The sequence below is a fragment of the Theropithecus gelada genome, chromosome 16 (genome assembly GCF_003255815.1).
Source record: "Theropithecus gelada isolate Dixy chromosome 16, Tgel_1.0, whole genome shotgun sequence".
Taxonomy (NCBI): domain Eukaryota; kingdom Metazoa; phylum Chordata; class Mammalia; order Primates; family Cercopithecidae; genus Theropithecus; species Theropithecus gelada.
In genome coordinates, this window is record NC_037684.1 from 31,308,946 (window position 1) to 31,336,928 (window position 27,983).

Genomic DNA, 27,983 nt, shown 5'->3' on the forward strand with positions numbered 1-27,983 from the left:
CAAAAAAAAAAAAAAAAAAAAAAAAAAAACTGATCCTTCCTAAGAGAAACCAGGCAGGGCATGGTGGGGCTCATGCCTGTAATCCCAGCACTTTGGGAGGCCAAGGTCAGTGGATCACCTGAGGTCGGGAGTTAGAGATCAGCCTGACCAACATGGAGAAACCCCATCTCTACTAAAAATACAAAATTAGGCCATGTGCAGTAGCTCAGACCTGTAATCCCAGCACTTTGGGAGGCCGAGGCGGATGGATCGCGAAGTCAGAAGACTGAGACCATCCTGGCTAACACGGTGAAACCCCGTCTCTACTAAAAAGACAAAAAATTAGCTGGGTGTGGTGGCGGGTGCCTGCAGTCCCAGCTACTCAGGAGGCTGAGGCAGGAGAATGGCATGAACCCGGGAGGCGGAACTTGCAGTGAGCCGAGATCTCGCCACTCCACTCCAGCCTGGGCGACAGAGCAAGACTCTGTCTCAAAATAAATAAATAAATAAATAATTAGGCGGGCATGGTGGTGGGCACCTGTAATCCCAGCTACTTGGGAGGCTGAGGCAGAAGAATCACTTGAACCCGGGAGGTGGAGGTTGCGGTGAGCCAACATCGCACCATTGCACTCCAGCCTGGGCAACAAGAGCGAAAATCTGTCTCAAAAAAAAAAACAGAAAAGAAAAGAAAAACCAGAGACGATGTCTAGAATCTGTCCAATCACCCCAAAGTTCTAAGGAGGATGAGAACTTACTGGAAAACAGTGTTCAGTTACCAAGGTATGAAGTCGGTCATGGTCTGAGCTACAAAAGAAAACAATAAATATCATTGACTACTGCTCTTATAATACCCTGTATGAAGACTGAAAATGGCCCTGAAAATGGAAAACAATTCATTTTTACAAATGTTTTCAGCACATCTTGTATAAGCCAGGTATATAATATGCTAAATTCTAGGGGCACAAAGACAAACAATAATGTGATTTACCAGAAAACCCTGAGATCTAGTAGCAGAATAAAATTATATTACAAAAAAAAATTTTTTTTTAAAATTATGTTTAAATCTAAGGAGCAGGAGGAAATTTCTCTAAAATTATCATATATCCTTAAGATGGGTACCCTCACTGGGACATAGGACCTGATTTTTGCTCTAAGCTGGTATGAGCAACAAAGTTCAACACAAGTAACAATCAATAGCTTGTTTTATCTCCTCTTGCCTCTGACCTAGCATCAGTACCATCTGGCTTGGCCTTATATCTTTTTTTTTTTTTTTTTTTTTTTTGGAGTCAGAGTCTCACTCTGTTGCCAGGCTGGAGTGCAGTGGCGCGATCTCGGCTCACTGCAACCTCCAACTCCCGGGTTCAAGCCATTCTCCTGCCTCAGCCTCCTGAGTAGCTGGGATTACAGGCGCATGCCATGACGCCCACCTAATTTTTGTATTTTTAGTAAAGATGGGGTTTCACCATGTTGTTGGCCTTGTATCTTACAATCTCATCTTTGAACCTAGTCAAAGATAATCATGTCTTTCCTGGTCCTATTATCTCTCCTTTATCTTGTTGCTGCCAGAGTGGCCAAGTTATGCTGACTCTATACAGTAATGGTTAGAAAAACACAAAACAGCCGGGCGCAGTGGCTCACGCCTGTAATTCCAGCACTTTGGGAGGCCGAGACGGGCGGATCACGAGGTCAGGAGATCGAGACCATCCTGGTTAACAAGGTGAAACCCCATCTCCACTAAAAATACAAAAAAAATTAGCTGAGTGTAGTGGCGGGTGCCTATAGTCCCAGCTACTTGGAAGGCTGAGGCAGGAGAACGGCATGAATCCGGGAGGCAGAGGTTGCACTGAGCTGAGATTGTGCCACTGCACTCCAGCCTGGGCGACAGAGCAAGACTCCGTCTCAAAAAAAAAAACAAAAAACAAAAAAAACAAAAAACCCCACAAAACAGATAACAAACCCTAGCTGCTGTAGGTACAAGATTTTAGGAGGGATCCTAACTGATGAGTATCAAATCTAAGGCCATAGATTAGCTTCTTTCAGATACACACACGACTTTTCCCCAGTTTACTATGAGCAGTTTAACTCTTTGTTCCCTTTGAAAAATCTTGCTCTCTAAGCCCAGAGTGGGTAAAGGATTAGTTCTAACATGTCTATCTGCTTCCCTTTCATCTCCATTCCTACTAGGAAAGATTCCAAGTCATTTCCTCTACTGTAGGAACAGACTAGACTAGACTGAGCTGTGGTGACAAACTACCATGACTGGCACCTCTGAGTGAACTCTTCCTCCTCACTATCCTGGCATAGAAGTCTTCGGTGGAAATAAATAAACTCAATTTTCCATGAGTTCACTTACTATTTTGCAATTGAATTTACTCTGAAAAGGTAGACATCTGCTTCTGCAACATAACAGACTGAGTTAATGTAAAACTACTCCTACTATAAACATTTTAAAATGTTGGATAAAATGGGCCACATGCGGTGGCTCACCCCTGCAATCCTAGCACTTTGGGAGGCCAAGGCAGGCGTATCATGAGGTCAGGAGATCAAGACCATCCTGGCCAACATGGTGAAACCATGTCTCTACTAAAAATACAAAAATTAGCCAGGTGCAGTGGTACACGCCCGTAGTCTCAGCTACTCAGGAGGCTGAGGCAGGAGAATCTACTAAAAATACAAAAATTAGCCAGGTGCAGTGGTACACGCCTGTAGTCTCAGCTACTCAGGAGGCTGAGGCAGGAGAATGGCTTGGACCCAGAAGGTGGAGGTTGCAGTGAGCCAAGATCGCGCCACTGCACTCCAGCCTGGCAACAGAGTGAGACTCCATCTCAAAAAAAAGAAGGACATGTTGGATAAAATGTGAAATAGACAAATACACTTTTTTTGGTTGGGGGGGATTGCACCACGGCCCTCCAGCCTGGGCGACAGAATGAGACTCTGGGACTACAGGTGCGTGCCACCACATGCAGCTTATTTTTAGTAGAGTTGGGGTATCACTATGTTGGCCAGGTTGGTCTCGAACTCCTGGACTCAGGTGATCTGCCCGCCTCGGCCTCCCAAAGTACTGCAATTATAGGCATGAGCCACCATACCCGGCCAAAAAATAATTTGACAGAAACCACCGCTAAGGAAACCCAGACATTGTAATTATTAGTAAAGACACAAATCAATTGTCCTAAATATGCCCAATGAGCTAAAGGAAACCACGGACAAAGAAGTAATGAAATCAGGCCGGGCGCGGTGGCTCAAGCCTGTAATCCCAGCACTTTGGGAGGCCGAGACGGGCGGATCACGAGGTCAGGAGATCGAGACCATCCCGGCTAACACAGTGAAACCCCGTCTCTACTAAAAAATACAAAAAAAAACTAGCCGGGTGCGGTGGCGGGCGCCTGTAGTCCCAGCTACTCGGGAGGCTGAGGCAGGAGAATGGCGTGAACCCGGGAGGCGGAGCTTGCAAAAAAAAAAAAAAAAAAAAAGAAGTAATGAAATCAGAAAAACAATGTGTGAACACATTGAGAATATTGCTAAAGAGACAGAAATTATACAAGGGAACCAAACAGAAATTATGGAGCTAAAAAGTACAATAAATTTTAAAATTCACTAGAGGGGTTCAACAGCAGATTTGAGCAGGCAAAAATCAGTGAACTTGAGGATAAGGTAATTAAAATTACATAGTCTAAAATGCAAAGAGAAAAAAGAATGAAGAAAAACGAACAAAACCTTGAGGAACCTATGGGACATCATTAAGTATACCAAATACACATCACAGGAGTCCCAGAAAAAGAAGAAAGAAATGGATTGAAAAAAAAATTTGAAGAAATAATGCGGCCAGACACAGTGGCTCACACCTGTAATCCCAGCACTTTGGGAGGCCAAGGCAGGTGGATCACCTGAGGTCAGGAGTTCAAGACCAGCCTGGCCAACAGGGTGAAACCCTATCTCTACTAAAAAGTACAAAAATTAGCCGGGTGTGGTGGCAAGCACCTGTAATCCCAGCTACTTGGGAGACTGAGGCAGGAGAATCACTTGAACCTAGGAGGCAGAGGCTACAATGAGCCGAGATCAGGCCACCGCACTCCAGCCTGGGCAACAAGAGTAAAGCTCAATCTCAAAAAATAAAATAAAATAAAAATAAAATGCAAAAAAGAAAGAAAGAAATAATGGCCACAGACATCCCAAATCTGATGAAAGACATTAATATGTACATCCAGGAAGCTAAAAAACCTGCAAGCAAGATAAATTGAAAGAAATCCATACCAAGAAACATTAAAACCAAAGTGTCAAAACCCAAAGACAAAATAATGAATCTTGAAAGCAGCAACAGGCTGGGCATAGCAGCTCATGTCTATCATCCCAACACATTGGGAGGCAGAGGCAAGAGGATCACTTGAGGCCAGGAGTTCGAGACCAGCCTGGGCAACAAAGCAAGACCCCTGTCTCTACAAAAAATTAGGGGAAAAAAAAAATTAGCCAGGTGCTGTAGCACACACCTGTAGTCCCAGCTACTCAGGGGCTAAGGTGGGAAGATCGCTTGAGCCCAGCAGGTTGAGGCTGCAGTGGAGCTATCATTGCACCAGTGTGCTCACTCCAGCCTGGCTGATGAAGTGAGAACCTGACAGGAAAAGAAAGAAGGAAAGAAAGAAAGAGAGAGAGAGAGAAAGAGAGAAAGAAAGAAAGGAAAGAAACAAAGGCTAAAGGGGATCCTTCAGGCTAAAATGAAAGGACACCAGAAAGTAACTCAAAACCACAAGAAAAAAACAAAAAACACTAGTAAAAGTAACTACATAGGTAAATATAAAAGCCTGCATTATTGTACTTTTGGTTTGTAATTCCTCATTTTTCATTCTATATGATTTAAAAGGCAAATGCATAAAACAATAATTATGAATTGATGTAATGGGCACCCAAGGTATAAAACTGTAATCTGTGATAATGAAGCAGGAGAGACATAATAAAGTGGGAGAGAGAGACATATAGGAGCAGAGTGTTTGTATATTATTGAAACTAAGTTGGGCCAGGCGCGGTGGCTCAAGCCTGTAATCCCAGCACTTTGGGAGGCCGAGACGGGCGGATCACGAGGTCAGGAGATCGAGACCATCCTGGCTAACACGGTGAAACCCCGTCTCTACTAAAAAATACAAAAAAACTAGCCGGGCGAGGTGGCGGGCGCCTGTAGTCCCAGCTACTCAGGAGGCTGAGGCAGGAGAATGGCGTAAACCCGGGAGGCGGAGCTTGCAGTGAGCTGAGATCCGGCCACTGCACTCCAGCCTGGGCGACAGAGCCAGACTCCGTCTCAAAAAAAAAAAAAAGAAACTAAGTTGATATTATTCAAACTAGGTTGAACTAGCCACCGCGCCTGACCGTGTTTCTCTATTTCTGCAAAAACCACTGTTGGGGACAGGCACGCTGGTTCATGGCTGTAATCCCAACACTTTGGGAGGTCAAGGCGGGTGGATCATTTGAGGTCAGGAGTTTGAGACCAGCCTGGCCACTTAATGGGAAAGGACAGTCTCCAATAAATGGTGCTAGAAAAATGAATATTCACATGCAAAAAAAAGCAAAAACATCACATACTTTTCACTACATACAAAAACTAACTCGGCCGGGTGCGGTGGCTCAAGCCTGTAATCCCAGCACTTTGGGAGGCCGAGACGGGCGGATCACGAGGTCAGGAAATCGAGACCATCCTGGCTAACCCGGTGAAACCCCATCTCTACTAAAAAATACAAAAAAAAAAAAAAAACTAGCCGGGCGAGGTGGCGGGCGCCTGTAGTCCCAGCTACTCGGGAGGCTGAGGCAGGAGAATGGCGTGAACCCGGGAGGCGGAGCTTGCAGTGAGCAGAGATCGCGCCACCGCACTCCAGCCTGGGCGTGGAGTGAGACTCCCTCTCAAAAAAAAAAAAAAAAAAAAAAACACAAAACTAACTCAAAATGGAGCAAAGACCTAAATGTGAGAACTAAAACTATAAAAATCTTAGAGAAAAAGAAAGGGGAAATACTTCATGACACTGGATTTGGCAATGATTTCTTGAATACGACACCAAAAAAAAAATCCCAATATGGTAACAAAAGAAAAAAACTTGATAAACTGGATTTCATCAAAATTACAAACTTTTTTGCATCAAAAGATACTATCAAGAGTGAAAAGATGGCCGGGCGCGGTGGCTCATGCCTGTAATCCCAGCACTTTGGGAGGCCGAGGCAGGTGGATCACCCAAGGTTGGGAGTTCAAGACCAGCCCGGCCAACATGCTGAAACCCTGTCTCTATTAAAAATACAAAAATTAGCCAGGTGTGGTGGCACATGCCTGTAATCCCAGCTACATGGGAGGCTGAGGCAGGAGAATTGCTTGAACCCAGGAGGCAGAGGTTGCAGTGAGCCGAGATTGCGCCATTGCACTCCAGCCTGGGCTTCAAGAGCAAAACTCCATCTCTAAAAAAATAATAATAAAAGTGAAAAGTCAAACCATAAAATGGGGGAAAATATTAGCAAAGCATTTATCTGATAAGGGATTAATATCCAAAATAAATAAAAAACTCCTATAACTCAACAATAAAATAACAGTCTAATTTAAAAATAGACCTTTCTGGGCTGGGTGCAGTGGCTCACGCCTGTAATTCCAGCACTCTGGAAGGCTGAGGCGGGTGGATCATCTGAGGTCAGGATTTGAGACCAGCCTGGCCAACATGGTGAAACCCCGTATCTACTAAAAATACAAAAATTAGCTGGGCATGGTGGTGCATGCCTGTAATGCCAGCTACTCAGGAGCCTGAGGCAGGAAAATCGCTTGAACCCAGGAGGTGGAGGTTGCTATGAGCCAAGATCGTGCCACTGCAGTCCCGCCTGGGTGACAGAGAAAGATTTTATCTAAAAAAAAAAAAAAAAAAAAAAGACCTGTCTTCAAAGAAGATGTACAAAAGGCCAACAGCACATGAAAAGATGCTCAATGTCACTAGCTATTAGAGAAATACAAAGCAAAACCATAATGAGATACCACACTTCACACCCATGAGGATGGCTATTATAAAAAGAAAAAGGTTGGCCATGGTGGCTCACACCTGTAGTCCTAGCACTTTGGGAGGCTGAAGCAAGAGGACTGCTTGAGCCCAGGAGTTTGAGACCAGCTTGGGCAATACAGTGAGACCCCATTTCATATATATATGTATATATATATATATATATATATATATATTTTTTTTTTTTTTTTTGAGACGGAGTGTGGCTCTGCCACCCGGGCTGGAGTGCAGTGGCCGGATCTCAGCTCACTGCAAGCTCCGCCTCCCGGGTTCACGCCATTTTCCTGCCTCAGCCTCCTGAGTAGCTGGGACTACAGGCGCCTGCCACCTCGCCCGGCTATTTTTTTGTATTTTTTAGTAGAGATGGGGTTTCACTGTGTTAGCCAGGATGGTCTCCATCTCCTGACCTCGTGATCCGCCCGTCTCGGCCTCCCAAAGTGCTGGGATTACAGGCTTGAGCCACTGCGCCCGGCCTTTTTTTTTTTTTTAAAAGAATAAAAAGGAAAGTGGCCGGGCACGGTGGCTCATGCCTGTAATCCCAGGACTTTGGGAGGCCAAGGCGGGTGGATCATGAGGTCAGGAGATCGAGACCATCCTGGCTAACACGGTAAAACCCCGTCTCTACTAAAAATACAAAAAATTAACTAGGCGTGGTGGCGGGCGCCTGTAGTCCCAGCTACTCAGGAGGCTGAGGCAGGAGAATGGCGTGAACCCGAGAGGCGGAGGTTGAAGCGAGCCGAGATCTCGCCACTGCACTCCAGCCTGGGTGATAGAGCAAGACTCCATCTCAAAAAAAAAAAAAAAAAAAGAATAAAAAGGAAAGTAATAGGTATCAGTGAGGATGTAGAGAAACTGGAATCCTTGTGCATTGGTCGTAGGAATGTAAAACAGTGTAGCTGCTATGGAAAACCATATGGTGGTTCCTCAAAAAGTTAAGGTTTTTTTTGAGACAGAGTCTCATTTTGTCACTGAGGCTGGAGTCTAGTGACACAATCTTAGCTCACCACAGCCTCAAAAATCCCTGGGCTCAAGCAATCCTTCTGCCTTAGCACCTCAAATAGCTGGGACTACAGGCATGCGCCACCACGCCTGGCTGATTTTTTTTTTTTTTTTTTTTTTTTGAGACGGAGTCTTGCTCTGTCGCCCAGGCTGGAATGCAGTGGCGCAATCTCCACTCACTGCAAGCTCCGCCTCCCAGGTTCACGCCATTCTCCTGCCTCAGCCTCCCGTGTAGTTGGGACTACAGGTGCCCGCCACCGCGCCCGGCTAATTTTTGTATTTTTCTTTTTTTTTTTTTTTTTGAGACGCAGTCTCGCTCTGTCGCCCAGGCTGGAGTACAGTGGCCGGATCTCAGCTCACTGCAAGCTCCGCCTCCCGGGTTTATGCCATTCTCCTGCCTCAGCCTCCCGAGTAGCTGGGACTACAGGCGCCCGCCACCTCGCCCGGCTAGTTTTTTGTATTTTTTAGTAGAGACGGGGTTTCACCGTGTTAGCCAGGATGGTCTCCATCTCCTGACCTCGTGATCCACCCGTCTCGGCCTCCTAAAGTGCTGGGATTACAGGCTTGAGCCACCGCGCCCGGCGGTATTTTTCTTTTTAGTAGAGACGGGGTTTCACCGTGTTAGCCAGGATGGTCTTGATCTCCTGACCTCGTGATCCGCCCGTCTCAGCCTCCCAAAGTGCTGGGATTACAGGCGTGAGCCACCACACCTGGCCCCTGGCTGATTTTTAAAATGTTTTTGTAGAGATGGGGGTCTCACTCTGTTGCCCAGAAACAATCCTCCCACTTTGGCCTCCAAAAGTGCTGGATTACAGGTATGAGCCACCTAGCCCCTCAAAAAGTTAAACATAGAGCTACCATGTGATCCACCAACTTCAGTTGTGAGTATATACCCAAATGAATTGAAAGCACGAACTCGAAGATATATTTGTACACCAACAATCACAGGAGCATTATGCCACAATAAAAAGTGGAAACAACCTGAATGTCCATCACTAGATGAATGGATAAACAAAATGTGGGCCGGGTGCAGTGGCTCAAGCCTGTAATCCCAGCACTTTGGGAGGCCGAGACGGGCCATCCTGGCTAACACGGTGAAACCCCGTCTCTACTAAAAAATACAAAAAAACTAGCCGGGCGAGGTGGCGGGCGCCTGTAGTCCTAGCTACTCGGGAGGCTGAGGCCAGAGAATGGCATGAACCCGGGAGGCGGAGCTTGCAGTGAGCTGAGGTCCGGCCACTGCACTCCAGCCTGGTCGACAGAGTGAGACTCCGTCTCAAAAAAAAAAAAAAAAAAATGTGGTGTATATACATACAATGAAATATTATTGGCCGGGCGCGGTGGCTCAAGCCTGTAATCCCAGCACTTTGGGAGGCCGAGACGGGCGGATCACGAGGTCAGGAGATCGAGACCATCCTGGCTAACACGGTGAAACCCCGTCTCTACTAAAAAATACAAAAAAACTAGCCGGGCGAAGTGGCGGGCGCCTGTGGTCCCAGCTACTCGGGAGGCTGAGGCAGGAGAATGGCGTGAACCCGGGAGGCGGAGCTTGCAGTGAGCTGAGATCCGGCCACCGCACTCCAGCCTGGGCGACAGAGCCAGACTCAGTCTCAAAAAAAAAAAAAAAAAAAAAAAAAGAAATATTATTCAGCCTTAATAAGGAAACACATGTAGCCAGGCATGGTGGCCGACACCTGTAATCCCTGCACTTAGGGAGGCTGAGGCGGGTGGATCACCTGAGGTCAGGAGTTTGAGACCAGTCTGGCCAACATGGTGAACCCCATCTCTACTAAAAATACAAAAATTAGCTGGGTGTGGTGGCAGGCGTCTGTAATCCCAGCTACTTGGGAGGCTGAGGCTGGAGAATCGCTTGAACCCAGGAGGCAGAGGTTGCAGTGACTGGAGATAGAGCCACTGCACTCCAGCCTGCGTGACAAGAGCGAAACTCCATCTCAGAAAATAAATAAGTAAATAAATAAAAATAAGGAGACACATACTACAATATATATGAACACTGAAGACATCATGCTAAGTGAACTAAGCCAATCACAAAAGGTCAAAAACTGTAAGATTCCACTTATGTGAGATACCTAGATGCCTTTGTCCATTCAGGATGCTATAACAAAAATACCATAAACCAGGTGGCTTATAAACAACATGTATTTCTCACAGTTCTAGAGGCTGGGAAGTCCAAGATCAAGATCAAGGCACTGGCAAGTCTGGTGTCTGGTGAGAGCCTGTTCCTCATAGATGGTGACTTCTTGCTGTGTCCTCAATGGGCAGAAGGGGTGCACAAGCTCCCTCGCTCCCTCGGGTCTTTTTTTTTTTTTTTTTTTTGAGACGGAGTCTCGCTCTGTTGCCAGGATGGAGTGCAGTGGTGCAATCTCAGCTCACTGCAAGCAACCTCCACTTCCTGGGTTCCAGCAATTCTCTTGCCTCAGCCTCCCGAGTAACTGGGACTATAGGTACATGCCACCACGCCCAGCTAATTTTTGTGTTTTTAGTAGAGACGGGGTTTCACCATGTTGGCCAGGATGGCCTCGATCTCTTGATCCACCTGCCTCGGCCTCCCAAAGTGCTGGGATTACAGGCGTGAACCACCACGCCCAGCCCCTCAGGTCTCTTTTTTTTTTTTTTTTTGAGGTGGAGTCTCGCTCTGTCGCCCAGGCTGGAGTGCAGTGGCCGGATCTCAGCTCACTGCAAGCTCCGCCTCCTGGGTTTACGCCATTCTCCTGCCTCAGCCTCCCGAGTAGCTGGGACTACAGGCGCCCGCCACCTCGTCCGGCTAGTTTTTTGTATTTTTAGTAGAGACGGGGTTTCACCGTGTTAGCCAGGATGGTCTTGATCTCCTGACCTCGTGATCCGCCCGTCTCGGCCTCCCAAAGTGCTGGGATTACAGGCTTGAGCCACCGCACCCGGCCCCCTCAGGTCTCTTTTATAAGGGCACTATTCCCATTCATGAGGGCTCCACTCTCATGACCTCATCACTTCCCAGAGGTCCCCCCACAGCCTATACCATCACCTTGGGAGTTAGAATTTCCACAAATGAATTTTCAGGAACACAAACATTCAGACCATAGCATCAGGATGGTTAAATTCATAGAGAAAGAAAGTAGACGGCTGGGTGTGGTGGCTCAAGTCTGTAATCCCAGCACTTTGGGAGGCTGAGGTAGGAGAATTACTCGAGGCCAGGAGTTTGAGACCAGCCTGGTTAACATGGTAAAACCCCATCTCTACTAAAAATACCAAATAAATAAATAAATAAATAAAGTAGAATGGAGGTTACCAGGTGATAAGGAAAGAGGGCAATGGGGAATTACTGCTTAGTGGGTACAAAATTTCTGTTTGGGATGAACACAATCTGGAAATGGATAGTGGTAAGAATTGTACAACACTGTGAATGTACTTAATGCCACTGAATTATATACTTCAAAATGATAAAATGGTAAATGTTATATTATGTGTATTTTACCACAAATGTGTAAAAGCTATTATTAATCGTATAATTTTTTTTTTTTTTTTTTGAAACGGAATCTCGCTCTGTCGCCCAGGCTGGAGTGCAGTGGCGCAATCTCGGCTCACTGCAAGCTGTGCCTCCCGGGTTCACACCATTCTCCTGCCTCAGCCTCCTGAGTAGCTGGGACTACAGGTGCCCGCCACCGCACCTGGCTAATTTTTTGTATTTTTAGTAGAGACGGGGTTTCACCGTGTTAGCCAGGATGGTCTCGATCTCCTGACCTCGTGATCCGCCCGTCTCGGCCTCCTAAAGTGCTGGGATTACAGGCATGAGCCACTGCGCCTGGCCCCAATCTTCTAATTTTTAAGATAAATGATTGTCTTTGATTTTTCTAAAATATCTATTTGTTAAAATAAAAAAATGCAGGAATACAAAATGACAAGAAAACTGTACCAACACTTTGGGAGGCCAAGGTGAGAGGACTGCTTGAGGCCAGAGTTCGAGACCAGCCTAGGCAACATAGCAAGACCCTGCAGAGATCGCACCACTACACTCCAGCCAGGGCAAGAGAGCAAGACTTCATCTCAAAAACAAAAACAAAAATGACAAGAACTAACTAAAACCCAAAAGAAACAAATAAGACGGCTGGGCGCGGTGGCTCAAGCCTGTAATCCCAGCACTTTGGGAGGCCGAGACGGGCGGATCACGAGGTCAGGAGATCGAGACCATCCTGGCTAACACGGTGAAACCCCATCTTTACTAAAAAATACAAAAAACTAGCCGGGCAATGTGGTGGGTGCCTATAGTCCCAGCTACTCGGGAGGCTGAGGCAGGAGAATGGCATAAACCCGGGAGGCGGAGTTTGCAGTGAGCTGAGATCTGGCCACTGCACTCCAGCCTGGGCAACAGAGCGAGACTCCGTCTCAAAAAAAAAAAAAAAGAAACAAATAAGAGAAAATGGACCTATTGAAGACATAGATTTTGAAGTTATCAGACACAGATTTTAAAATAACTGTGATTAGTATGTTCAAGAAATTAGATGACAGAATAGAGAATTTTACCAGAGAACTGGACACACACACACACACACACACACACACACACACACAAATCAATGAAAATTCTAAAAGTGAAAAACAGAAAATAAATATAAAATTAAAAACTCGATAGGTAGGTTAACAGCAGATTAGCTACAATTTGAAAGAAGACAGGAAGATAGATCAGAGAATATCCAGACTAAAGCTGGAGGGGGAAAAAAAAAGGTTGGAAAAATATAGAAAAGAGCTGAAGACACATTTGGCACATAGTGAAAGATCTAACATATGTGTATTCAGAACTACACAAGGAGACGAGAAAGTGGAGCAGAAGCAACATCTGAAGAGATGAGTTCTGACTGAGAATTTTCCAACACTGACAAAAAAAGCACCCAAAGATTTAAGAAGCAATATGAACCCATAGCAGGATAAAAGACACACACATGGCCCGGTGTGGTGGCACATGCCTATAATCCCAGCATTTTGGGAGTCTGAGGGGAAGGATCGCTTGAAGGCAGGGATTCAAGACCAGCCTGGGCAACAAGGCCAGACCCTGTCTCTACAAAAAAACTAAAAAATAAATAAATAAAATAAATAAAAATTTAAGAAGACATAGATAAATCATAGTAAATTGCTGAATACTAAAGAGAGAGAGAAAAATCGTTTTTGCTTTTTTTTTTTTTTGAGATGGAGTTTTGCTCTGTCGCTGAGGCTGGAGTGCAGTGGCACGATCTCAGCTCACTGCAACCTCGGACTCCCGGATTCAAGTGATTCTCCTGCCTCAGCCCCTCCAGAGTAGCTAAGATTACAGGCATGCACCACCACATCTGACTAATTATTGGATTTTTTTTTTTTTTTTTTTTTTTGAGACGGAGTCTTGCTCTGTCACCCAGGCTGGAGTGCAGTGGCCAGATCTCAGCTCACTGCAAGCTCCGCCTCCCGGGTTCACGCCATTCTCCTGCCTCAGCCTCCAGAATAGCTAGGACTACAGGCGTCCGCCACCACGCCCGGCTAGTTTTTTGTATTTTTTTAGTAGAGATGGGGTTTCACCGTGTTAGCCAGGATGGTCTCAATCTCCTGACCTCGTGATCCGCCCGTCTCGGCCTCCCAAAGTGCTGGGATTACAGGCTTGAGCCACCGCGCCCGGCCCCCTTTTTTTTTTTTTTTTTTTTGAGATGGAGTCTTGCTCTGTCACCCAGGCTGGAGTGCAATGGCACGATCTCGGCTCACTGCAACCTCCGCCGCCCGGGTTCAAGCAATTCTCCTGCGTCACCCTCCCGTGTAGCTGAGATTACACGCATGCGCCACCACATCTGGCAAATTTTTTTATTATTATTATTAGTAGAGACCGGGTTTCGCCATATTGGCCAGGCTGGTTTCGAACTCCTAACCTTGTGATCTGCCAGCCTCGGCCTCCCAAAGCACTGGGATTACAGGCGAGAGCCACCATGCCCAGCCCGAGAGAAAATCTTCAAAGCACACAAAGTCAGCTGGGCACAGTGGCTCACACCTGTAATCCCAGCATTTTGGGAGGCCAAGGTGGGTGGATCACAAAGTCAGAAGTTCGAGACCAGCCTGGCCAATATGGTGAAACCCTGTCTCTACCAAAAATACAAAAATTAGCTGGGCGTGGTAGCGGGCACCTGTAGTTCCAGCTACTCTAGAGGCTGAGGCAGAAGAATCATTTCAAATCGGAAGGCGGAGGTTGCAGTGAGTAAAAATTGTGCTACTGCACTCCAGCCTGGGCGACAGAGCAAGACTCTGTCTCGAAAGAAAAAGATAAATAAAAGCGCACAAAGTAAAAATAAACTTTAACAAAATTTAAAAAAAAAAAGTTAATTTCTCAATAGAAACAACAGTAACGCTGAGGAAGGCGGATCACCTGAGGTCAGGAGTTCGAGATCAGCCTGGCCAACATGACAAAACCCCGTCTCGGCCGGGCGCGGTGGCTCAAGCCTGTAATCCCAGAACTTTGGGAGGCCGAGACGGGCGGATCACGAGGTCGGGAGATCGAGACCATCCTGGCTAACACGGTGAAACCCCGTCTCTACTAAAAAAATACAAAAAACTAGCCGGGCGAGGTGGCGGGCGCCTGTAGTCCCAGCTACTCGGGAGGCTGAGGCAGGAGAATGGCGTGAACCCGAGAGGCGGAGCTTGCAGTGAGCTGAGATCCGGCCACTGCACTCCAGCCTGGGCGACAGAGCGAGACTCCGTCTCAAAAAAAAAAAAAAAAAAAAACCCCCGTCTCTACTAAAACTACAAAAATTGGCCAGGCACGGTGGCTCACGCCTGTAATCCCAGCACTTTGGGAGGCCAAGACAGGCAGATCATGAGGTCAGGAGATCGAGACCACCCTGGCTTACACGATGAAACCCCATCTCTACTAAAAATACAAAAAATTAGCCAGGCATGGTGGCGGGCGCCTATAATCCCACCTACTCGGGAGACTGAGGCAGGAGAATGGTGTGAACCTGGGAGGCAGAGCTTGCAGTGAGCCGAGATCAGGCGACTGCACTCCAGCCTGGGCGACACAGCGAGACTCCGTCTCAAAAAAAAAAAAAAAAATTAGGCTGAGCGCAGTGGCTCATGCCTGTAATCCCAGCACTTTGGGAGGCCAAGGTGGGTGGATTACTTGAGGTCAGGAGTTCAAGACCAGCCTGGCCAACATGGTGAAACCCATCTCTATTAAAAATGCAGAAAATAGTCAGGTGTGGTGGTACGTGCCTGTAATCCCAGTTACTTGGGAGGGTAAGCAGAATTGCTTGAATCCAGGAGGTAGAGGTTGCAGTGAGCCAAGATCACGTCACTGCACTCCAGCCTGAGCAACAGAACAAGAGTCTATCTCAAAAAAAAAAACAACAACGTTTTGAGAAATAAAACAAGGCTGGGCATAGTGGCTCACATCTGTAATCACAACACTTTGGGAGGCTGACGCAGGCAGATAACCTGAGGTCAGGAGTTTCAGACCACCTGGCCAACACGGTAAAACCCCATCTGTACTAAAAATACAAAAATTAGCTGGGTGTGGTGGCATGCACCTGAAATCCCAGTTACTTGGGAGGCTAAGGCAGGAGAATCGCTTGAACCCAGGAGGCAGAGGCTGCAGTGAGCCAAGATTGCACCACTACACTCCAGCCTGGGTGACAGAGCCAGACTCCATCTCAAAAAGGGGAAAAAAAAAAAAAAAAAAATGACCAGCCTCCGTAGTCTGGGCAATGTGGTGAAATCCCATCTCTACAAAAAATATGAAAACTGGCAGGGTGTGGTGGTACACCCCTAGAGTTCCAGCTACTCAGGGAGCTAAGGTGGGAGGATCGCTTGAGCCCCGGAGCCGAGGCTGCAATAAGCGTGATTGCACCACTGCACTCCAGCTTGAGCAACAGAATGAGACAGTCTCAAAACAAGAAACAAAAACAAGAACAGCCTGGGCAACATCGTGAGATCCCATCTCTATTCAAAATAAATAAATTTTTTAAAAGAAATAAAAGTAAAATTAAATAATTAATGGATTTTAGACTACAGGTTTTGGGTCCCACCTGAAGCCCAGCCACAGCAGCCACAGATCAAAGAATGCCAGCAACAGTCCATGGCTAGTACTTAAGATATTCTAGCCTCCTAATATTGATTCTTCATATTCCTAGCAGCCCTAATTTGAATGAATCAAGAAAAAGCTGGGTGGCCAGGCATGGTGGATCATGCCTATAATCTTATCACTGTGGGAGGCCAAGGGAGGAGGATTGCTTGAGCCCAGGAATTTGAGACTCGTCTAGGTAACACAGCAAAACCTTGTCTCTACAAAAAAAAAATTATTTTAATTAGCCGGGTGTAGTGGCAGACGCCGGTAGTCCCAGCTCTACTTTGGGAACTAAGTAGAGTCCCTGAGAGAACCACTTGAGTCCAGGAGGTCAAGGCTGCAGTGAGCTATGATCATGTCACTGCATTCCAGACTGCACAACAGTGAGACTCCATCTCAATTTAAAAAAAAAAAAAAAAAATGGTGGGGGGGCTGGGCGTAGTGGCTGACGCCTGTAATCCTAACACTTTGGGAGACCGAGGCGGGCGGATTGCCTGAGGTCAGGAGTTCGGGACCAGTCTGGCCAACATGGTGAAATCCTGTCTCTACTAAAATACAAAAAAATTAGCTGGACATGGTGGCATGTGCCTCCAATCCCAGCTACTTGGGAGGCTGAGGCAGGGGAATTGCTTGAACCAGGGAGGTGGAGGTTGAGCCTAAATTGTGCCATTGCACTCCAGCCTGGGTGAGACAGCAAGACACCATCTCAAAACAAAAAATTAAAAAATAAAAGTGGAGGGAGAGCTGGAAATTTTCACAAGAAATATATTCAAAATAGCCAAGGAAAGGGAAATGAAGATACATAAGACAAACACACAAAAAAGATCAGGATGAATTCAGGGATCAGACGGGGTGAAAAAGGCAGCTATTCTAGCACAAGGTCCTAACACATGCAGGTGGAACTGAGACAGACCAAATGGTAGAAATTCCCAGAAGCAGAGAGAGGAGTGAAAGACAGCTTCAGTCACTAATTACTTCCAATATAGGAAGTTCTCTCACTCTAGATATCTTATCTGAAGGCAGAAAACAAATTTGTGCAAAACAAAAACAAACAAAAAACTGTGCCTAAAATAATAACTAACTGCTGAGAACAGAATGGGTAAAGATAGGAAGTTCACTTACTTGTTGAGACAAAGGTGAGCTTCAATAAAGATATCCTTAGCTTTTTCAGGAAAGTCCTTTATTTTAAAATTGGCATCATAGTCTTTTATCCTCCGGATTCTGTAAAATTAAGGCTGAGTATTACTTCTAAAGGTCTTCTCACAATTCCATAATTCACAGCTTACACTGAGCTCCATTCATGTCCATCTACTTACTCAATAATTGATTTTTTTTTTCTTTTTTGAGACGGAGTCTCGCTTCGTCACCCAGGCTGGAGTGCGGTAGCTCACGCCTGTAATCTCAGCACTATGGGAGGCCGAAGCAGGTAGATCACTTGAGGTTAGGAGTTTGAGACCAGCCTAATCAACATGGTGAAACACCATCTCTACTAAAAAAATAAAAATATGCTGGGCGTGATGGTGCATACCTGTAATCCCAGCTACTCGGGAGGCTGAGGCACAAGAATCACTTCAACCCGGGAGGCAGAGGTTGCAGTGAGCAGAGATCGCACCACTGCATTCCAGCCTGGGTCACAGAGAGAGACTGCATCTCAAAAAGAAAAAAAAAAAAAAAGGTAGCTGGGCATGGTGGTGCTGTCTGTAATCCCAGCTACTCAGGAGGCTGAGGCAGGAGAATCACTTGAACTTAGGCAGAGGTTGTAGTGATTGTGCCACTGCACTCTGGACTGGGCAACAGAGCGAGACTCCATCTCAAAAAAAAAAAGAGTCAGAATAACGCTGGGCTTCTTTTTTATGAGATGGAGTCTCACTCTGTCGCCCTGACTGGAGTGCGGTGGCACGATCTCGGCTCACTGCAAGCTCTGCCTCCCGGGTTCATGCCATTCTCCTGCCTCAGTCTCCTCAGTAGCTGGGACTACAGGCGCCCACCATCATGCCCAGCTAATTTTCTTTGTATTTTTAATGGAGACAGGGTTTTACCGTATTAGCCAGGATGGTCTCGATCTCCTGACCTCGTGATCCACCCACCTTGGCCTCCCAAAGTGCTGGGATTACAGGCGTGAGCCACCGTGCCTGGCCTTATTTTTTTTTTTGGGATGGAGTGTCCGTCACACAGGCTAGAGTGCAGTGGCGCAATCTCGGCTCACTGCAACCTCCGCCTCCTGGGTTCAAGTGATTCTCCTGCCTCAGACTCCCGAGTAGCTCAGACGACAGGCACACACTACCCCGCCTGGCTAATTTTTGTATTTTTAGTAGACACGAGGTTTCACCATGCTGGCCAGGCTGGTCTCAAACTCCTGACCTCATGATCTGCCTGCCTCAGCCTCCCAAAGTGCTGGGATTACAGGCCTGAGCCACCGCACCCGGCAACACTGGGCTTCCTAACACCAACATTAGGAGTTTCAAAGACAGGCCGGGTGCGGTAGCTGACGCCTGTAATCCCAGCACTTTGGGAAGCTGAGGCAGGCAGATCATGAGGTCAGGAGATCAAGACCATCCTGGCCAACATGGTGAAACCCCATCTCCACTAAAAATACAAAAAATTAGCCAGGCATGATGACATGTGCCTATAGTTCCAGCTACTCGGGAGACTGAGGCAGAAGAATCACTTGAACCCGGGAGGCAGAGGTTGCAGTGAGCTGAGATCCTGCCACCACACTCCAGCCTGGGTGACAGAGCAAGACTCCGTCTCAAAAAAAAAAAAAAAAAAAAGAAGAAGAAGTTACGGCCAGGTGGCTCATGCCTGCTGTAATCCCAGCACTTTGGGAGGCTGAGGTGGGCTGATCATAAGGTCAGGAGTTCGAGACCAGCCTGGCCAATGTGGTGAAACTCTGTCTACTAAAAACACAAAATTAGCCGGGCATGGTGATGGGCACCTGTAGTCTCAGCTACTCAGGAGGCTGAGGCAGAAGAATCGCTTGAATCCGAGGTAGAGGTTGCACTGGGCGACAGAGTAAGACTCCGTCTCAAAAAAAATAAAAATAAAAATAAGTTACAAAGACAACAGAGCAGCGCTTTTATTATTAATTAATTAATTCATTCATTCACTGAGACGGGGTCTCACTCTGTCGCCCAGGCTAGAGTACAGTGATGCCATCAGGGCTCACTGCAGCCTTGACCTCTGGGGCTCAAGCAATCCTCCCACTTCAGCCTCCCAAGTAACTGGAACTACAAGTGTGCACTACCATGCTTGGCTAATTTTCACTTTTTTTTTAGTTTTTGTAGAGACAAGGTCTCACTGTGTTGCCCAGCTGGTATTCAACTCCTGCTCAAGTGATCCTCCTGCCTCAGCCTCCCAAAGTATTGAGATTACAGGCATGACCCACCACGCCCAGACTTTGAGCAGTACTTTTAATTGAGGAAAAAATTATTTCTATCGCAGAAGTCAATACCTGGGCAAATTATATGTGAAGTGCGAGAATAAAAGAAAGACTTCTTTTTAGACTTGCAAGATCTCATTTATCCACCATGCAGCCTTTCTCAGGAAGCTGCTAGAAAATGTGCTCCATCAAAGTAATGAAATAAATTATGAAAACATAAAGACATAGGACCCAAGCAACAGGGACTACAACATAAGAGGGAGGCAAGAGGAATATTAGATCCTAAGATGTACAGTTGGCCTTAAGAGCAACTAGTCCAGATTGAAACAGGTAAGAAGACTCTAGGAAGGATTTCTTGAAAAAGATGAAATTAATAAAATATTTAATGTTGCAGGGCGCAGTGGCTCACACCTGTAATCCCAGTACTTTGGGAGGCTGAGGCGTGTGGATAACGAGGTCAGGAGTTTGAGACCAGCCTGGCCGATATGGTGAAATCCCGTCTATACTAAAAATACAAAAAAATTAGCCAGGCATGGTGGCGAATGCCTGTAGTCCCACCTACTGGGGAGGCTAAGGCAGAAGAATTGCTTGAACCTAGGAGGCAGGGGTTGCAGTGAGCCAAGATCACGCCACTGCACCCCAGCCTGGGCGACAGAGTGAAACTCCTTCTCCAAAAAAAAAATTTAATGTTTTGAATGCACAGAGAGGAAATTACATAACCCATAGTTCCATAAGCAAATGAGCAAATTAAGACACTTTACTTCAGAAAAAAAAAAAAAAAATTATGCAGGAAAGAAAAAATATTCATAATGTACTCTATAACTCAGCCGTCAACAGCATTTTCCAAGTTATAACAATGTAAATAGAGAATTTGATTAAATTAAAGTATTAATTTAAGTATGTTAAAGAAATTTATCCCAGGAATGTGAAGTTGGTTTAATATTTGAAAATCAATTAATAAGACCAGGCATGGTACCTCATGCCTGTAATGTCAGAACTTTGGGAGGTCAGGGAGGGTGGATCACCTGAAGTCAAGAGTCCAGGCTGGCTAACATGGTGAAACCCTGTCTCTACTAAAAATGCAAAAATTAGTGGGGTATGGTGGTGCGCACCTGTAGTCTCAGCTACTCGGGAGGCTGAGACAGGAGAGTCACTTGAACTTGGGAGGCGGAGGCTGCAGTGGCCACTATGGAGTCACTACACTCCAGCCTGGGCAAAAGAACAAGACTCCATTTCAAAAAAAAAAAAAAAGAAAATCAATTAATATGTCATATCAACAAAATAAAGAACAAATATCACATGATCATCTCAATAGACACAAAAAAGCATTTGACAAAATCTGACACCCCTTTATACTCTTTTAACCTCAAAGCCTTGCTTGTACTGTTCTGTTTCCCTAGAATGCTGGTCCTCACCACACTTCTCCATCTGGCTAACTCTAAAAAAATCCCAACTTTTTTTTTTTTTTTTTTTTGAGATCATAAGGTGGATCATAAGGTCAGGAGTTCGAGACCAGCCTGGCCAATATGGTGAAACCCTATCTCTACTAAAAATACAAAATTAGCCGGGCATGGTGGCACATGCCTGAAATCCCAGCTACTCAGGAGGCTGAGGCAGGAGAATTGCTTGAACCCAGGAGGCGGAGGTTGCGGTGAGCCAAGATTACGCCATTGCACTCCAGTCTGGGCAACAAGAGCAAAACTCCATCTCAAAAACAAACAAACAAAATCAAATATATGATTAAAAAAGGATTCAACACACTCCAAAGTCAACTCCCTAACTGATGTTACCAATAAACGCTGGGATGCTAAGAATCAGAAGGCCCAGGCCGGGCGCGGTGGCTCAAGCCTGTAATCCCAGCACTTTGGGAGGCCGAGACGGGCGGATCACAAGGTCAGGAGATCGAGACCATCCTGGCTAACACGGCGAAACCCCGTCTCTACTAAAAAAAAAACACAAAAAATTAGCCGGGCGAGGTGGCGGCGCCTGTGGTCCCAGCTACTCGGGAGGCTGAGGCAGGAGAATAGCGGGAACCCGGGAGGCGGAGCTTCCAGTGAGCTGAGATCTGGCCACTGCACTCCAGCCTGGGCGACAGAGCGAGACTCCGTCTCAAAAAAAAAAAAAAAAAAAAAAAAAAAAAAAGAATCAGAAGGCCCGCCGGGCGCAGTGGCTAATGCCTGCAATCCCAGCACTTTGGGAGGCCGAGGCGGGCGGATCACGAGGTCAGGAGATCGAGACCATCCTGGCTAACACAGTGAAACCCCGTCTCTACTAAAAATAAAAAATAAAAATAAAAAAATTAGCCGGGCGTGGTGGCAGGCACCTGTAGTCCCAGCTACTCGGGAGGCTAAGGCAGGAGAATGGTGTGAACCTGGGAGACGGAGCTTGCAGTAAGCTGAGATCGCGCCACTGCACTCCAGCCTGGGCGACAGAGCAAGACTCCGTCTCAAAAAAAAAAAAAAAGAAAAGATCAGAAGGCCCATATTATTCTGCATTAAATACAGACTCTACTACAAAGAAGAAAATACCATCATGTTATTAAGAGAGTGATACCCAATCCAATTAACCCAAAAAGATCTCTTTGGGATAAAGTAGCAACAAGAAATTGTTATTCTAATACCAAGTCCCAACTGTGTCAGACACCTACGACATTTGCGATGCCACAGTCTTCTTCATTCGTTCAGTTCTCTGTATCAGTCCCTCCTTTAAAAGAGATGATATGCGTGCATCACCCTCAGGAGGAATATAGGCATCAAATATACCAGCTGTAATAAGGGAACAAAAAAATTAAGAAAGCGTTGAAAGATTGAGAAAAACTCATAAAATTGAAGTAATGTACAATTGGGAAGGATTGTGGATATGAAGTAGACTAATGAAACAGACTTCCATGTAGACAGAACTATGTTACACTAGAAAAAAAACAGAACAAGGCTGGGCGCGGTGGCTCATGCCTGTAATCCCAGCACTTTGGGAGGCTGAGGTGGGCAGATCACAAGGTCAGGAGTTCAAGACCAGCCTGGCCAAGATGGTGAAACCCCTTCTCTACTAAAAACACAAAAACTAGCCAGGTACGGTGGCAGGTGCCTATAATCCCAGCTACTTGGAAGGCTGAGGTAGGAGAATCACCTGAACCTGGGGGGCAGAGGTTGCAGTGAGCTGAGATTGTGCCACTGGGTGACAGAATAAGACTCTGTCTCAAAAAAAAAAAAAACAAAAACAAAAACAAAAAACAAAACAAAAAAAGCCAGAAAGATTTAAGTCTTCTCTCAGAGCCTCAGCTTCTACTTCCACAAAATGGGGAAATTTCACTCTTGCCTTCTACAGACAGTGTGAAAGTAAGTTCAAAGAACAACTTCATGATATACAGTATATTTAAGGCTAATCATTATTGAAGTTGAACTGACTTCATGCTTAATTAAATATCATCAATCATAGTCTAAGTCATCCCAAGTTCCAGAAGATCTCTGACAGAAGGATCCCAGGTCAGGGTCCCAGAAATACCTCACCTGTACAGGCCAGATGTATGGGATGGTCCAATTTTTCTGGAGGAATAACCAATCCTGCTTTCCGGGCATGTTCCATAAACTCTTTTTCTGTTTTAAATTTAGGTTGATAAACAGGAGGTGTGAAACGTTTTTTAGTTCTTACTGGAACTATAGCTGAGGACTGAGTCACCAGAACTGGCTGGAAGGTAAAGGAAAGGTTAGGAACCTAGAAAAAACATCTACTATCTTTTACAAACTCTAAGCAAAGCACTATAGAAAGGGCATATCCAAAGAATGCTTCAGGAACAATTATAAAACAATGAAAAATTGCATTAGGACCTTAATACTTATGGGTGTCTCTAAATAGAAGACAGTTGGCAACCTTTATTAACATCACATTTACTAAAGGCTTTCCTTTAGAACTTTCCACAGTACAGGACTATGCTAACTCTACGGATACTGAGTTGATTAAAGCAAGTTTCAAAGAACTGATGGTGATAGGGAAACACCAACCCAATACTGAAATGAGCAGAATACTATTCTTTATTACTTTATTTTTATTTTTTGAGACAGATCGCTAGCCTGGAGTGCAGTTGCACGATCACGGCTCACTGCAGCCTTGGCCTCCTGGGCTCTAGCTATCCTCCCACCGCAGCCTCCCAAGTAGCTGGGACTACAGGAGTGCGCCATCGCACTCGACTAATTTAAACATTTTTGTAAAGACGGGTTCTTACTATGTTGCCCAGGCTCATTTCGAACTCCCGGGCTCAAGCCATCCTTCTGCCTCGGACTTCCAGGTGCTGGGATTACAAGCGTGAACCACCGCGCCTGGCCCTGAATGCTATTCTTAAACCATAAGCAAAGTCCTCTTGTAGGCATCTGCTCCATATTTACTCGAGATATTTTGCTCATTCTATCGGGAGTCTCACTGGTAAACTTTATTCTGTCGTTTTAGCACCCAACTGACCAATAAACCCTTGAAAGACCAGGGAGCCTTTTCTCTCTGATCATGAGGTTTGCTCAGACAGGGGCAGTGACAATATGGGACGCCCTCATTTTCGGCTAGTCTTCAACGTAGTTCATTTATAAGAATCGAAGATTACGAAGTCCACCTTCCAACCCATTACTTGTCTCCCCTTTAACATCTCCTCGCCAGACAGACCCAAATCAGTCCGGAAAAACTTAATCCCCGTTAATTCACTCGCTCTCACGGCCTTGTCTAGGCTCTGCCCATTCGACCACTGAGCTCAGTAGCTGGGTCCTGTCCACCTCAGCCTCTTCCACGGCCTAGGTATGACTCGTATTGTCCCAGCTCACCAAGGACAATTGCACAGAGAGTATTTCCCTCGACTCTGTCCTCCTCTTCTAGTCCCTAGGGTCCTATCGAACCCGTCCCTACCCACCTGCCGAGACCACCAGCCCAAAACCCTGGATAAACGAGACAACCCTTGAGGTATGGGGGCTGCCATCTTGTTCCCGCAAAGGCCGCCGGGAAGGGAGCTGCGAGTGAAGAGCGTCGGGTACGAGAGAAGCCGCATAGGGTGGAGCTAGCACAGGAGTGGAATTTTCCAGGGAGCGCGCCCTCCGCCGAAATGTGAGCAGCGAGGACGCGCACGTGCTCGCGGGAGTGGGGGAGGGTGGAGAAGGGAGGGTGGAGTACGGCCGCGCGTGCGCAGGGAGACGACGTTGGGCGTAGGGTGGAACGCACGGTTGTCACGCGCCAGCAAGAGAGCGCTGGAAAGCGAGCTGCGCCTGCGCGCGAGGCTTTCTGGCTGCCGGGGAATAGGCATTTCTGTATGCTTGGCACATTGATTGCTGTTTATACCATTCTTTAAAAAAGGAAAGGGAGGCCAGAAGCGGTAGCTCACACCTGTAATCCCAGCACTTTGGGAGGCCGAGGCGGGTGGATCACCTGAAGTCAGGAGTTCCAGACCAGCCTGGCCAACATGGCGAAACCCCGTCTCTACTAAAATTACAAAAATTAGCCAGATGTGGTGGCACGCGCCTGTAGTCCCAGCTGCTCGTGAGACTGAGGCAGGAGAATCGCTTGAACCCAGGTGGCAGAAGTTGCAGTGAGCCAAGATCGCGCCACTGACTCCAGCCACAGCTAGACTCCGTCTCAAAAAAAAAAAAGAAAAAGAAAAATTAGCTGGGCTTGGTGGCGGGCGGCTGTAGTCCGAGCTACTTGGGAGGCTAAGGCAGGAGAATCCCTCGAACACAGGAGGCAGAGGCTGCAGTGATCCGAGATCGCGCCACTGCACTCCATCCTGGGTGACAGAGAAAAACTTTATCTCAAACAACAACAACAACAAAAAAAATGACTGCTGTGTTTACTAAAGTAGAAGACGCGTGAATTGACAAAAACATTTGTGATTTGTCATTTCGGAAAAGATTCACAGAGCAATTACGTAATTTACTTAAGATTAGATAGATAATAACTGGCACAACTGAGATTCGAATCTAAGCAGTCTAATTCCAGAACCCATGCAGGTAACTGCTACGTACTGCTTCACGTTCAGTTGTTAAAGGATTCGTGATGTTGGGATCATCCTGGTATATTCAGTAGTGTAAACGTTGCTGAAAGGCAGACACTTTCCACAACTTAACCGTTGGTTATTATTCTGCCAATTAGAGCTTACAGAGCTCTTATCTACAATATTTTGCGATAAGTTGGGAGCTACAGGCTGTACATACAAGAAATTTCAGGCTGAAGTAGATTTGCTACAAAGCAAAGTGCTGGGGACTGTCAGAGGAACTGAAGATTGCTTTTGGGTTTGGAGATCATGTGGTGGTGGTGGTGGTGGTGATGTTGTTTTGGAGATGGAGTCTCGCTCTCTCACCCAGGCTGGAGTGCAGTGGCACAATCTCGGCTCACTGCAACCTCCGCCTCCCAGGTTCAAGTGATTCTCCTGCCTCGGCCTCCAGAGTAACTGGGATTACAGGTGCATGCCGCCATGCCCGGCTAATTTTTTCTATTTTGGTAGAGACGAGGTTTCACCGTGTTGTCCAGGCTGGTCTCAAACTCCTGAGTTTAGGCAACCTGCCGACCTCAGCCTCCCAAAGTGCAGGGATTACAGGCGTGTTTTAAAGCTTGACTTCTCCGTTATATTGTACATTCTTCCATGGTAAGAATTTCCCTACAAGTTCTAGCCACAGTATTGAACCTATAGCACAACACATTAATAGTGAAATTAGGTCCTGTATGTGTGTGTTGAAGAGTATGTGGGGCCGTGTGGGATGGCTCATGCTTGTAATCCCAGCATTTCAAGAGGCGGAGGTGGGTTAGATCCCTTGAGCCCAGGAGTTCGAGACCAGCCTGCCCAACATGGCAAAACCCCATCTCCACAAAAAATAAAAAAATTAGCTGGGCATGGTGGCCGCAGCTACTGGGGAGGCTGAGGTGGGAGGATGGCTTAAGCCCAGGAGGTGGAGGTTGCAGTGAGCCAAGATCCCACCACTGCACTCCAGCCTGGGCAACAGAGCCATTCAGTGCCTACAGAAGCATAGGGAAACAAGACAAAAATAGAATATATAAGCATTTAAATAAGCTATATCTGATTATTTAACAGACTCCTGTCCATCTACTCTAATCCCTAGAAAATAAAACATTAATTTTTTTTTTTTTTTTTTGAGACACAGTTTTGCTCTTGTTGCCCAGGATGGAGGGCAGTAGCACAATCTAGGCTCACTGCAACCTCCGTCTCTTGGGTTCAAGCGATTCTGCTGCCTCAGCCTCCCAAGTAACTGGGATTACAGACGCCCACCACCATGCCTGGCTAATTTTTGTATTTTTAGTAGAGATGGGGGGTTTCACCATGTTGGCCAGGATGATCTCAAACTCCTGACCTCAGGTGATCTGCACGCCTCGGCCTCTCAAAGTGCTGGGATTACAGGGGTGAGCCACCATGCTCGGCCAAAACATGAGTTATTTTTACTGGTATTCCCCACCAAAGTGAGGAAACCTTACTCCATGGATGAGAGGTTGTTTTGGTTTTTTTTTTTTTTTCCTTTTTAGATGGAGTTTCACTTTTATCATCCAGGCTGGAGTGCAATAGCTCGATCTCAGCTCACTGCGACCTCTGCCCTCTGGGTTCAAGTGATTCTCCTGCCTCAGTCTCCCTAGTAGCTGGGATTACAGGCACCTGCCACTATGCCCGTCTAATTTTTGTATTTTTAGTAGAGACGGGGTTTCACCACGTCGCCAGGCTGGTCTCGAACTCCTGACCTCAGGTGATCCACCTGCCTCAGCCTCCCAAAGTGCTGGGATTACAGGTGTGAGCCCCCATGCCTGGCCGAGATTATTGATTAATGCAGAGCATTAATATAACTTATCTTAGATTACTTGCTCCACCATTGAGTTTTATGTTAGCCTCACACAGTAACCAACACATCCCAGATCATCTCTGCCCACCCTCTGATCAGTTTCTCAGTTAATACAAACTTGTTCCATATCAGCCTGGATGAAATAATAATAGGGGAGTCAATATTATTTAATTGCTAAGAGATGAGCTATAAGTGAGTTTTGTTGTTGCTTGATTAGCTACTGTTTTGGTAAATTCATATCTTCCGACCGGGCGCGGTGGCTCAAGCCTGTAATCCCAGCACTTTGGGAGGCCGAGACGGGTGGATCACAAGGTCAGGAGATCGAGACCATCCTGGCTAACATGGTGAAACCCCGTCTCTACTAAAAAAATACAAAAAACTAGCCAGGCGAGGTGGCGGGCACCTGTAGTCCCAGCTACTAGGGAGGCTGAGGCAGGAGAATGGCCTGAACCAGGGAGATGGAGCTTGCAGTGAGCTGAGATCCGGCCACAGCACTCCAGCCTGGGCGACAGAGCGAGACTCCGTCTCAAAAAAAAAAAAATTCATATCTTCCTACCTCATCAGCTTCATGGAAAATTGGGAGCTGGGGGCTTGGGGGTACAGTGGCTCACGCCTGTAATCCCAACACTTTGGGAGGCCGAGGCAGGCAGATCACCTGAGGTCAGGAGCTGGAGACCAACCTGACCAACATGGAGAAACCCAGTCTCTACTAAAAGATACAAAAATTGGCCGGGCGCGGT

General features: G+C 46.4%; 1 protein-coding gene across 2 annotated transcripts in view; it reads right to left on the reverse strand.

The window, feature by feature from the left end:
* MRPL45 (mitochondrial ribosomal protein L45) overlaps positions 1-24,550 on the reverse strand; it is a 28,647-nt gene extending 4,097 nt beyond the window's left edge. The window contains exons 1-5 of one of the 2 annotated variants that reach the window (XM_025363749.1): positions 24,324-24,550; positions 22,942-23,119; positions 22,083-22,200; positions 17,179-17,277; positions 735-783 (exon numbers count right to left, since the gene is read on the reverse strand). In XM_025363749.1, coding sequence (XP_025219534.1) covers positions 735-783; positions 17,179-17,277; positions 22,083-22,200; positions 22,942-23,119; positions 24,324-24,458 — 579 coding nt within the window. In that variant the 5' untranslated portion in view covers positions 24,459-24,550. The remainder of the gene's footprint in view (positions 1-734; positions 784-17,178; positions 17,278-22,082; positions 22,201-22,941; positions 23,120-24,323) is intronic. The other variant, XM_025363748.1, reaches the window with a different exon arrangement.
* Positions 24,551-27,983: the final 3,433 nt, after the last annotated feature.